A 13,784-nucleotide genomic window follows, 5' to 3' on the forward strand; every position below is an offset into this window, starting at 1 on the left:
GCCGCTATTAACCCGTATTGTCAAGTCGACTATACTAGTCATTTGTGGACGTGTTGCTTCTGTTTGTCGAGGAACCAGTTACAAACAAATGACCAACTTCCTGAGCTCCAGCACACGACTTTTGAATATCAATTACCCGGAGCTCCACAATACCCGTCCTACATTTTTGTCATCGACACAACAACTTCTCAAGACGAATTAGACGAGTTGAAGGCGCACATCACTTCCGTCGTCTCTTTGTTACCCCCGACAACCCGTGTCGGGGTGATCACCTTTGGCCAGTGCATTACCGTCCACAACTTGATGTGTGACACTTCCTGTTTGACGTCCGTCGCTTTTGCAAACAAGCAGAACTCTCCGATGACTGTTCAGTGTGCAATGACTCTTTCTGTTGAGAGCAATGAATACATTGTTCCTCTCTCTCTCTGTGAATTGACTCTCATGACCGTCATCGATTCAATTCAAGTCGACGGATTTCCAGTGGCTCAAGCGATGCGACCGCAGCGCGCGACGGGCGCCGCAGTGGAGATAGCGCAGATAATGTTAAAGGCGTCTGGCTTGTCTGGGCACATCATCACATTTGTTGCTGGTCCATGCACGGAAGGGCCTGGGAAGATCGTTGGGTGTTCGTTACGAGAGAACATCCGGTGTCATCAAGACATCGTCAACGACAACACACCTTATATGAATTCCTCAAAGTCGTTTTATGATGACGTGGCGGACAAGTTAGTAGCGAACCACTCGAGTTGTTCGATTTTTGCGTGTTCGATGGATCAGACGGGGATGATGGAGATGAGAAAACTGTTTGAGTCTACTGGGGGGATCGCCTATTACTTTGAAGATTATAAGCACGAAGCGTTGAGAGAGACATTACTTCGACTGTTTGAGGAGAATGTGATACGAAACAACTTGAGTGTTGAAGTGCAGACGTGTAAAGAAATGAAAGTGTGTGGTGCGCTTGGAGCACTTGCGTCGGGACTGAAGAAGACGTCTTCGGTGTCAAGCACATCCATTGCGATAGGAGGGACTTCTGCGTGGAAAGCGTCGTTTGCACTGAAAGACTCTACTTTTGGGTTCATTTTTGATGTTACCAATCCGCAGTCGAATGTCAAGAATGGGAATGAAGGGGGGATCATTCAATTTAGAACGAGTTTTAGAGATGAGAGTGGAAGAATTTGTATGAGAGTGACAACAGCTGCTCGATTGTGGACGAACCCATCGACGGAAGGGTTTAGTAAATTAGCATCTTCATTTGATCAAGAAGCTGCGACTACACTTATGGCAAGATATGCAGTGTTTAAAGCTGAAAGTGAAGACTCTCGAGAAGCCATCCGTTGGCTTGATAGGAGTTTAATTCGTCTCTGCCAACGGTTTGGTGATTTCAGAAAGGATGATCCGACATCATTTAAGTTAACACCAAACTTTTCGATATACCCACAGTTCATGTTCCACTTGAGAAGAAGTCATTTCTTAAGAGTCTTTAATTGTACACCAGATGAAACATCAATTTTTAGAGCTACTCTTAATAGAGAAAATGTGGGGAACTCCCTCACTATGATCCAACCAACATTGGACGCATATGTCTATGGACAAGAATCTATGCCCGTCTTATTGTCACTCCAATCAATTAAGCCAGACCAAATCTTGTTATTGGACACTTACTTCTATCTCATCGTATTCAGAGGAAACGTCGTCGCCGACTGGATGAAACAAAAACTCGAGGAGAAGGAGGAGTACGCAGGATTAAAGGATTTCTTCGTGAAGGCAGAGAACGACGCAAATGAAATGTCAAAAGGAAGAATCCCAGCACCAAGAATATACGTGTGTAACCAATATTCGGGAAACCAAAGATATTTGTTGACTGTATTGGACCCAGCAGTCGCTCCGGGACAAAACAAAAACGACTTAATCTTCACAGAAGATGTGAATCTGGAAACTTTCTTGGGTCACTTGAAACAACTCGCAGTTAAAGACAATTTTAACTAAAGAATTTTTCTCTCTCTTCATTATTAGTATAATTTTTAATATAAATATGGTTTTTATTTAAATGTATTAAAAAATTATATATTATAATAAAATTAATAATAAAATTTAATTTTAAATTTATTAATTTAAACTAAGTATATTATTAATTTTTTTTAATCTGACGATAAAATAATTTAACATTAAGTTTTTCTTTATTAAGAGAAAGGACGGACATGGGGACGAAGGACGGGAATATAGGCCGAAAGGCGTCCTTTGTGGTTTAGGGACGTCCTCCCGCTATAAAGGACGTCCTCCTGTGTATATGGTGTCCTTTCTATTATTTTCGTGTCCGCGGCATTTTTTATTCATTATCGAAACTATATAACGAAGTATATTTTTATTATAAATATACAATCAAAAAATATAATTATTTCCAAAAATAAATTAATTCAAAGACAAAAACTATTTAAAAAGTAATTTTGTTATATATTAATGGTTTATAATAATTTATCATTTTTTTTTCATTTTACCATTGAGTTTTCTTTGAAAAACTAATTAAATTTGCATATTTTATAAAAACCATTAATTTATAACGAAATTACTTGTTGTTTAACATTTGTCTTTGAATTTATTTATTTTTGGAAATAATTATATTTTATAATAGTAAATTCATAGTAATATTATAACTCATTATATAGTTTTAAAAAATGCCGCGGACACGAAAATAATAGAAAGGACACCATATACACAGGAGGACTTCCTTTATAGCGGGAGGACGTCCCTAAACCACAAAGGACGTCTTTCGGCCTATATTCCCGTCCTTCGTCCCCATGTCCGTCCTTTCTCTTTAATTTATATTACTTACATTATTTGGATTAATTATGAAATAGTAAGTAGACAATTATTTTTTGATTATTTTTTTAACTCCAGAATAATTAAATTGTAATTATCTTAAAAAAATAATTAATAAATAGTTATATTAAGATTATATACTAAATTAATTCTATATTGTTTATAAAAATTCTATTATTATAATTTTATGTATAAATAATATAAATATTATACAGTTAGTTTCACAACAATTCCTTATTTTTCATAACAAATAGATTTTTGTTTCAAAACAATTAGATTTGTACCTTTGTTCAGCCCTGTTTCAAAATAATTATTTTTTGTTGCACAATTTGCGTGATTGTTGCATAATTGGAATTATTGTTGCATATAAATATCGGGTGTTTCAGAACTATTTATTTATCCTCAAATCAATAATTTATTGTTCCAAAACAAAAAGTTGTTTCATAATTATTGTCTATTGTTTTAAAATAATATAGGATTATTGTATAACCGCATTGTATTGTTTCAAAACAAAAATAAACAAAAATAACCAAAATAAATTCAAAAAATGGTAAACTGAAAACTAAAAAATAAAGTAATGGCAATCACTTCTTTTGAGTTCATCCACCGAGATGAAGTCGATGGATTCCTCAACCACGAAGAGGTTTCCCCAGTTGCAGAAGCACCACAACCACTCGAAATAACAGAAAGAAGATTAGCTGAAGATATTGTCGCCTCGTTGGTCCCACTCGCGCCTTCGTCAATTGTTCACACAGCCCAACATTCGGAGGAGGAAAAGATCAAAAGGATATACGTAGTTGTAACAGAAACACAGAGGAAGACGCTAACAGAAGAATATATTGAACATGGTAAGGAACGAGACTGGAAGTATTATAAAGAGAAAATCCGCATTGGTGAGTCATCACTTAAGAGGTTATTGGGACAGTTGGCAAAAGGAGAAAATATATCTAAACCAAAAAAGGAAGAAATTTTAAATATAGTTCAGCACTTTTTTCTGTGGTCGCTAAAAGTGTCAATTGAAGTAAGACTCTCGGAGAAACCAACAAGACTCTTGTTGAAGAAGAAATGGGAAAACTGGAAAGGTGGAAGAACTTGATAATGAAGTTGTTAATGTGTCAACGATGTGTCGTAATAGCAAGAACAAAAATATCATGGAAGAAGCGAAGTAGTGACTCGTAAAGTGTTTTTACGTGAAGACTTATAATTACATTAAGTTTTTTATTTGGTTAAACAATTTTTATTCAATGATAACTGTAAAACTATTTATAATTAACAAATTTTATTAAAAAGTGTAGTTTTTACAGTTTACCATTTTTTGAATTTATTTTGGTTATTTTTGTTTATTTTTGTTTTGAAACAATACAATGCGGTTATACAATAATCCTATATTATTTTAAAACAATAGACAATAATTATGAAACAACTTTTTGTTTTGGAACAATAAATTATTGATTTGAGGATAAATAAATAGTTCTGAAACACCCGATATTTATATGCAACAATAATTCCAATTATGCAACAATCACGCAAATTGTGCAACAAAAAATAATTATTTTGAAACAGGGCTGAACAAAGGTACAAATCTAATTGTTTTGAAACAAAAATCTATTTGTTATGAAAAATAAGGAATTGTTGTGAAACTAACTGTATCATTAAATAATAATTGAATAAATGTATAGTAAATTTAATATAAACATATTAATAAACATATTAATTATATGGTGTGTAGTTAAATAGTAAATTATAATAAACAACAATAATCTTGTAAATTGAGTGTTTCAAAATAAAACAAAAGAGTATCAAAAACTTTCAGTCAGGTGTGTAGTTTATATAAATACATCTAATTTATTCATAATAAAAATGAATTATATCGTTTTATAATTCACAGAACCCCTTGGTATTGAAAAATAATAATTGAATGAAATTAATTCAACAAAATGATGGAATACACTTCTGTGATATTTGATTGTTTTGATGGGATGATAAATCCAAAGAAGACCAAAATTACACGCGGGTACATGTATAGTTGTTATTGGATATTGAATATTGTATGTTTTTTATCTATCGATTAAGACTGCCATTTTGAATTAAATTTTAAAAAAAAGAATTGTTCTGAATTAAATAATAGGTAATTTCTATAGTATTTGTTATTGTTGGCGTTCAAGCACTTCCATACTTTGAATTAGGTCTTTATAAAGAAGACCACAAATACACCTGTTCTTTGTGGAGTGGGATTATGACATTACCAGTGTATATATTGTGTTTGTTATTTACACTATTTGCGGTTGTTATAACACATTTTGTGAAAAGACCATCGAAGGAGATTACATTTGAAAATGCATCAATTCGCTCCTTGTTTTTGCCAATTTTTCCTTTTGTTTGTCTTGGAGTTATTTATTTTGCGGATGTGTCTTATTCCACTGAGTATGATTGGAATGTTTATAATCAACAAGTCGAAGATCTAGTTTGTTTTATTATTTCAATATTACTTCTTTGAAAATTAAAAAATAGTTTCAATTTGAATGGGGGAGTAAAGTGTCAAGTGGATCAATAGAAACGTGTTATGATGTTGTGGATAATAAAGCTACGGAAGTAATAAAGAAAGTAGTTATATGGTTCTCTTGTGCTTTATTTTTGATGGCACTGAACATTTTTGCGTTTGTCATTTTTAACAAACTTATTGAACCAAGTACACACCTCTTTTACCAAGACAAAAAAATTTTTTATAAAGAAACAAATGACAAGCCACCAGAAGATGAAATATCTAAAAAGCCACTGCTGGATTAATTATATTAATAATTAGTTAAACTTTATGATTACTAATACTATATTTAAAAATTATTAAATTATTATTCTTAAAAATTATTTTTTGAATTTTCAAGTTGGTTCAAAATTTAATAATAATAATATTTTTATTTATAATTCTTAAGTTGTTATTGGATTAATTATACAAGAACATTTGTATTTCTAATAAATCTTTTTACCATTTCTTATTTGTAATGATAATTACAATAATTAATAAAATACAATCTATTGATAATAATATCTTTGAATTTTAAATTTACAATAAGAACAATATTTTTTTTTTTCTCTTTTAAATAAATGAAAAACATTTCGCTAAATTTGTAAAACCACATTAAAATTATATATATATTCATTATATATTTACTATATAATATAATTACATAAAATAATTTATTTTTATAATAAAAACCATTTGGGCTTAAACAAGTATTTATTAAAAAAAACTATAATTGTTTATAATGCAATTGTTAAAATAAGCCATTAAATTTGACTTAATTAAAACTATTGGTATTGAAGTCATAAACGGCGATATGATGAACAATTTTTATTATAAAAGTAGAACACAAATCAAGTGGTTTATTAAATTGTATAATAAAAATATAAAAAACGAAATTAAATATTATAGTACATTTTTTGATTTTTGAGAAAATCAGTTTTTATTATTCGAACAAGCTACTCCAAAAAAAATGGACAACTGAATAAAACAATATATAGTAAATTATAATTATACAAACTATATATACTATTACTCTTAAAGTATTTAAGAAGTTAATCTTCTCCGGTTACTTTTATAGTAAAATAAATATGAATTAATTAAAAAGAAGAGAGATGCTAAACAGTTGAGCAAAAACAAGAAACCAAAAAGAATAATACTGTTTGAACGACAAAAAGAAACAATAAATTTCAAAAGAAAAGAAACTAAGAAAACTTGAAGCCGTGGCGCGATGAGCAAAGGTGTATTTTCGACATTTGATCCGCCACCCAACCAACCGTACACATCCGCGAAAACGTCTGGACTAACAAAACAAATGACAACAGCGCTACGCACAACGTTCAACCGGTGTGGTTTGAACGAAGAGGACATTTTGACTGATCCGATGTTGCCTGGGAGTAACCCACGAGACAACGAATACAACGATTTAATAGTGAAAAAAGATGATATCATCGGGTCTTTAACTTCGTTAGAAGGTCCTGATTGTTCGATGAACCCAAGTGTATTGTCGCAATATAAAGTCGTTTCGTTATTAGGGGAAGGGACGTTTGGACAAGTTTTCCATTGTATCGATCTCAACACAAACACCAACGTCGCAGTGAAAATACTAAAAAACCACACCGCCTATTTTCGACAAGGATTGATCGAAGTTTCTGTTTTGATGATTGTTTGTTGCTTTAGTGTTAAAAGTTCGTGTGTAGCACATCTTTCATAGTGTCAAAATCGAGTGTTCCTCTCATAACTATATTTATAGTACATTTATAGTACATTTTACTATACGAGAAGACCGACTTAAATAACTCCTTTTACTGCTGTTCTTATCTTCTTGTGACACTCTTGCTCCCTTCAAAAATGATGAAAGACTCACTTGTAGTTAAACGCATATTACGAACAAGAGAGACCCGTAGTGATACTTAAGATGTATGACCACTTCATGTATTATAACCACATATGTATAGTGACGGAGTTGTTAGGGACTGATTTGTACCACTTAATGAAGGAGAACAAGAACAAAGGGTTTTCGATACGGACGATCCGTAAATTTCTCTTTCATTTACTTCACGCGCTGCAAACGCTTAGTCAGGCGAATGTCGTCCACTGTGATGTGAAGCCCGAGAACGTGTTATTACAAGGGATGTCTTCGAACATCAAGTTGATAGACTTTGGCAGCGCATGCTTTGAGAATTTCACGATGAACACGTATATTCAATCGCGCCATTATAGAGCGCCCGAGATTGTTTTGGGGTTACCGTATTCATGTGCGATAGATATGTGGAGTGTCGGGTGTATAGCTGCGGAGTTTTTCTTAGGAATTCCTTTGTTTGCGGGGACAAGTGAATACAACTTATTATTTAAAATGATTGACATGTTGGGGATGCCTCCAGTGTCGATGTTAGACAAGGGGACTCGGACTAAAGAATTTTTTAAGAAGGAGAATGGGGTTTATCAATTGAAGGAACAGTTTGAGTATGAAGCGGAGAATAATGTGCGTCTTCAAACGAATCGTCACTACTTCTCGTATCATTTACTTGAAGACTTAATTGAGAAAAATCCGATGAAAGTGTCCACACGTGAGGTCGACGAGGTCCAAGAAATCCGCGCATCACTCTACGACTTCATGGTGAGATGTTTGGCGTATGACCCTAAAGAGCGATTGACTCCCGATCAAGCCTTAAGTCATCCGTTCATCATTGGTATACCAATAGAAGGGTATGTCCCTTCTATACGCCGGTTTGAATATAAAGAATATGGGAAGGTCATGACTTTAGAAGGCGATGAGTATGTCAAACACGCGTTCGAAGGGGTGAGAGTCGATGTGACGGAGAGTCAAATGTATTACAAATTGTTCATGCACGCACTCAACAACGGCCACGTCATCAACGTGTTAACAGAGAGTCCATTTGTGGGAAGTATTACACCACACGGTCTCTCTGACGTCTTTGGCCAAAAGCCATTGGTCGTACCAGTCGTTTTACAGAAAGGAATGGTTCCTCGTACTTTTGTTCCTGTAGTCGAAGAGTTTGCGAAGGAAGTTGATAACATCGAAAGTGTAGAAGAAAATGTACCGGCATCGCCATCACCATCTCTGTCCGAAAAGAAGAAGAAAATGGGATTTTTTAAGGAAATATGGCGTAGAATTACACCAGGACATTCCCCAGCACTCAGCCCAAAAATGTCACCAAAAGTCTCCCCAAAAGCTTCACCGAAAGCATCACCAAAGGTGTCACCGAAGTCTTCACCAAAGAACTCTCCGAGAATCAACCCAAAGAAATCACTTACGTCAAGCACAGACGCTCTCTATGATATGGATAGATCGAACCCCTCCTCGAGATCAAACAGTTCACTGGGAAACGAGTCTCCGATGTCTGTTGGTGCCAATGAAAGTGACAGCGAGAAGAAAGAAATCAAACAGAAAAAGCGGTTCAGTGACCGATTCATTCGAGACCCAACAAAAAAGAAAGAGAAGGAAGAACAAAAACAGAAAGAAAAAGAGGAGAAGAAAGAAAAAAAGGAGAAAAAGAAAGAGGAGAAAGACAAAAAGAAATGATTTGTGTTTTGTAAATTTGTGGTTCACACATTTCCTTTGTTATTATATATAATATACTGTGGAAATATCAGATCTTTAATTGAGAATGTCTCATTGAATGCAACATGTATATACCCCGCGGATGGTCGCATGTTTTACACGTTTTTTTATGAAAAAAATGTGTAAAAATTATTTTAAAAAATAACACACTGCATGAGAAAGCCATGCAACCAATAATAACAATTATAAACAAAAATCATAAAAACAAATTAAAATAGATATTTTTGATTAGCTTTATAGGGGAAATTAAACAAGTCGCCATTTTTGCCAATAACCAAATAAAATCTAAGTGAGAACTATTTGTATAAACAGGAAATTTATTTTTAATGTTGATGCAAATATCCCGATATATTACTACCACAAAAATATCAATTTTGATTGTTTTAGAAATCAAATTGATTGATACAATCTTTACATTTATAAATTCGAATAGAGTGTTTGGAACAAACATGTCTACCACATGACACACAAATATTTTTAACGGAATTTCGTTTTCCTTTAATTTCTTCTTTACAAATCGCACAATCAGAAGCGGTTTTTTGAATAAAAATGGGTTGTTTAATGTCATTCTTTGTAAATGTTTTCAAAAAATAAATAACGGCTTTTCTGGATCGTAGATTCAAATGATTCAATTTCCTTCTTTTGACATTGTTAACAATTAAGTGTATCGCGACATTTTCCATAATTTCAATTCTGTTAATTTTTGTTTGTAATGGTTTTTTGTTGTGTATAATTTGAGATTTCATGATAACGTACAAGTTGTTAAATGCCAGATTTAACATACAGAAAAACAAAGCTAAAGTCCACCTTTTTGTTATTTTCTTTGTATCAGTTCTTTTGGTAAGTGAGTCAACTATATCAACTCCTCCCATAAATTTGTTATAATCTATATTAATAGTGGTTCTATTTGGTAATCTTTGTGTAAATTATTTCGATCTAATTTTTGGTTTTATTGATACTTTTTCATTTGTATTTACATCCACTTCATTGGGTTTAGTGCTAGACAGTAATAGAACATTAGTTTTCTTATCAATAAAACTTGATAAGTAACTCCGATTTGAACAATGACATGTTACTAAAGACCCATCTGTGCGCTTTCCTTTTCTTTTCAATTCATTTGGTACTTCCTTCCTTTTTGAATCCAAAGTTTCTATTAAATTTATGCCTCTGCTTGCCAAATATTCATATAATATATGTGAAGTAAAATAACGATCTGTAAATAAAGTATATTCACTTCCCCAAAAAGATTCCATCAATTTAATTACAACGCGTTCGCCCAAACGGTGGACAACTTCTCCGTTGTTACGTCCTCTGTATAGAAAGGTATTAAGCACAGCATTTGTTTCTGAATCGACCAACATGAATATTTTAAATCCACATTTAGAAGGCTTGGAAGGCATTGTAACTTTGTTTTGGTAATGGCCAAAATATCTGAATGAGTCTTCATCAACACACAACACAGAAGATGGTTTAATTTGTTCGTTCATTTCTTTAAAAACGTCATTAAATGTTTCTATTATAAATGATATTTTATAATAATTATCCCATTCATATCCATATGTATATATTGGACTCGTTAAACTTAAATACTCATCATTATTGGTTAAGATGTTTTTATTTGTTGATGTTGTTTTATTATGTTGGGTTTCGTATGAATCACTTGAATCAGCACTAGATAAATACTGATCATTTTCAGATGAATCAGATGAATCAGTTGAAGATGAATGAGTGCTTAAACTTGTATCAGAAAAACTATCTTCGTCAATTTCACTTTTTGAATATTTTCTTTTTGTGTAATTTTCATTTACAAACATTTCGAATAAATCTTGCGAAACGTGTAAGTCTTCTACTTTTCTTTTACATAAATTATCAAAGCGAAGATTTCTTAAAATCTGTTTGTATCTTCTAAGAGACATTGCAGACATGTATGCTATTCTTGCAAATTTTCCAAACCAAATATTTCTTTGACTTAATTTAGTATCATTATAAACACCTTGCAATAGTGAAATACCAATGAATGCAAACATTTCATCTCTGTCGAGATCTTTCCAATTCCGTGTTGTTAAATGTGTTGTGTTATAAATAAAAACGGAAAATTTACCATGAATATTAGTATATGTTAACAATGTTTCAATAAACCGCGGTGGAAAAAATGAAATCAATAAGTTTATCCAATGACATTTTCAAAATCTTATCACTATATTCTGCACTTCTCATTGGTCTAACTTGATAACATTTTAACACGTTTCCAAAACTAATTTTGTTGTATTTGTATTTTGTTACTATATCAACAAGAACGTTCATTTTTTCAATATACTCATTAGTAATAATATTTTTTGAGCCTTTTCCTTTTCTATGACATGTTTTATTAATTGAAGGTATCTGTTGTATTAAATAAATTGTATTTATATTATGATGTTTATCATCTGCCAATAGAACGTTTTCTCCGTTAAATTTTGTGTGAATTTTGTTAATTAAAGTAGTGTATGCAATCGTATTAATCGTTTCAAAAAATACTTCTAAATTATCAGGATTGTGCATTAAAACAGATCTACAATCTTTGAACATAATCATCATTATGACATAATAACAAACATAAACACCACATAAAAGAGATTGTGCCGGCTGTCTACAAAAACGTGTTGCAGTGTAAATATTAAATTCATTATAATCGAGAGTATTAAATATATCTTTTAAATATGACACATAATCAATTTCGTGATAATTTTTCAATGGATTAAATATTATTCATATTTTTTGGCTGTCAACAACAGCTAAAACAAAATGTGTATATTGTAAAATAGGAATAAAAGTAAGCCTAAACTCAAAATATTATTTTTGATAATTGTTATCAAATTTTGTCCACCATGGTTCATCTTTAGAAGAAATGTATTGACTGATGAAACATAATAATAACCATCACCGCTTTGATTTGAAATAAAATTGTTTATATTTTCTTCAGTCATCCCCTCGTAATTCATTGTCAAGTTTTTTTAGTTGAAAACTGATGTTTTTAGATTAATTACTCAAAACATTTTAATTTATATTCATTTTTGTCGTGTAACCAGCAATTTATGTTTATAATATCCACAATTAAAATATATAAGTATAATTTACATAGTTATTAAAAATAATTTTGTTTTTGAAATGTAAAAATATTATTTTACTAAAAAATATGTGTTTAGAAAACAATCAAAAACATATTAAATAAAATATGTTATTTTCACCATAACAAATATTTTTAATGTTAATATTAATAATTGAAATTTACATTTGTGTTGTGAAAAATGCATTGATTAGTCATTCATATCAAGCATAAAAAAATATTGTAAAAATTCTATCTGTGTGTAAAGTCATGTTAAATATGTGTTATAAATTGTGTATATTTTATATATTTTCATAATAAAAAAAATAGAAAATATTAAACAAAAACAACAAACTTAAAAATTTACAATATATGTTTTAAAATAATAAAAAAAAGCTAAAACAAAAAATAAAAAGAAAAATATAACTTTAAAAAAAATAATTTAAAATAAATATCATTAATAATAAAAAAACCACAAAGAAAATATTTATGTAAAAAAGTATGTTCACACAGATGGGAACGTCAGGTAATCTACCTTTTTAAGTTTTGGTTGTTCTATTTTTAGAGCATACAAATATTACAATATATTATATAACACACGCAAAAGACGCGCTTTTTGAGCTTTTTAATATTTTATTGAAATAATATGAATATGAGTTGTTTTGTATCAAGATTATTATATAATGTTCATATCATGCCAACATATTTATAAAACACAATTCAGAATGAACATTAATATATAATATTATGATAGTCATAACTGTTTTATTATCACTCGTTATTCATTTCATTCATGTATTCGATTTTTTATGCTTTTCTTTTCAGATAGTCTATCTTCTCACGTTTCTACTTTCGGTAGGTTCATATCAAGTAGGATACACCCGTTCCCATCTGAACACGGAAGTAAAGATGCTTAGAGCCTGTTTAGTACCATTATGTTCACACAGATGGGAACGTCAGGTAATCTACCTTTTTAAGTTTTGGTTGTTCTATTTTTAGAGCATACAAATATTACAATATATTATATAACACACGCAAAAGACGCGCTTTTTGAGCTTTTTAATATTTTATTGAAATAATATGAATATGAGTTGTTTTGTATCAAGATTATTATATAATGTTCATATCATGCCAACATATTTATAAAACACAATTCAGAATGAACATTAATATATAATATTATGATAGTCATAACTGTTTTATTATCACTCGTTATTCATTTCATTCATGTATTCGATTTTTTATGCTTTTCTTTTCAGATAGTCTATCTTCTCACGTTTCTACTTTCGGTAGGTTCATATCAAGTAGGATACACCCGTTCCCATCTGAACACGGAAGTAAAGATGCTTAGAGCCTGTTTAGTACCATTATGTTCACACAGATGGGAACGTCAGGTAATCTACCTTTTTAAGTTTTGGTTGTTCTATTTTTAGAGCATACAAATATTACAATATATTATATAACACACGCAAAAGACGCGCTTTTTGAGCTTTTTAATATTTTATTGAAATAATATGAATATGAGTTGTTTTGTATCAAGATTATTATATAATGTTCATATCATGCCAACATATTTATAAAACACAATTCAGAATGAACATTAATATATAATATTATGATAGTCATAACTGTTTTATTATCACTCGTTATTCATTTCATTCATGTATTCGATTTTTTATGCTTTTCTTTTCAGATAGTCTATCTTCTCACGTTTCTACTTTCGGTAGGTTCATATCAAGTAGGATACACCCGTTCCCATCTGAACACGGAAGTAAAGA

The 13,784-nt window shown here is 31.1% G+C and overlaps 2 protein-coding genes across 2 annotated transcripts; both read left to right on the forward strand.

Annotated features, from left to right (window-relative positions):
* Positions 1 to 1,986, forward strand: EIN_074490 (protein transport protein sec23, putative; the record flags this gene model as incomplete). The annotated part of the gene is made up of 2 exons (XM_004259319.1): positions 1 to 61; positions 112 to 1,986. Coding segments are annotated over 2 exons (1,936 nt in total), but the record flags the coding sequence as incomplete, so codon positions are not given.
* Positions 1,987 to 6,650: 4,664 nt separating this feature from the next.
* Positions 6,651 to 8,882, forward strand: EIN_074500 (serine/threonine protein kinase ppk15, putative; the record flags this gene model as incomplete). Its single annotated transcript, XM_004259320.1, has 2 exons — positions 6,651 to 7,001; positions 7,209 to 8,882. The coding sequence occupies 2 exons, from the start codon at positions 6,651 to 6,653 to the stop codon at positions 8,880 to 8,882; spliced, it is 2,025 nt and encodes a 674-aa protein (XP_004259368.1).
* Positions 8,883 to 13,784: the final 4,902 nt, after the last annotated feature.

Source organism: Entamoeba invadens (assembly GCF_000330505.1).
Source record: "Entamoeba invadens IP1 unplaced genomic scaffold scaff_1105074726023, whole genome shotgun sequence".
Classification (NCBI taxonomy): domain Eukaryota; phylum Evosea; order Mastigamoebida; family Endamoebidae; genus Entamoeba; species Entamoeba invadens.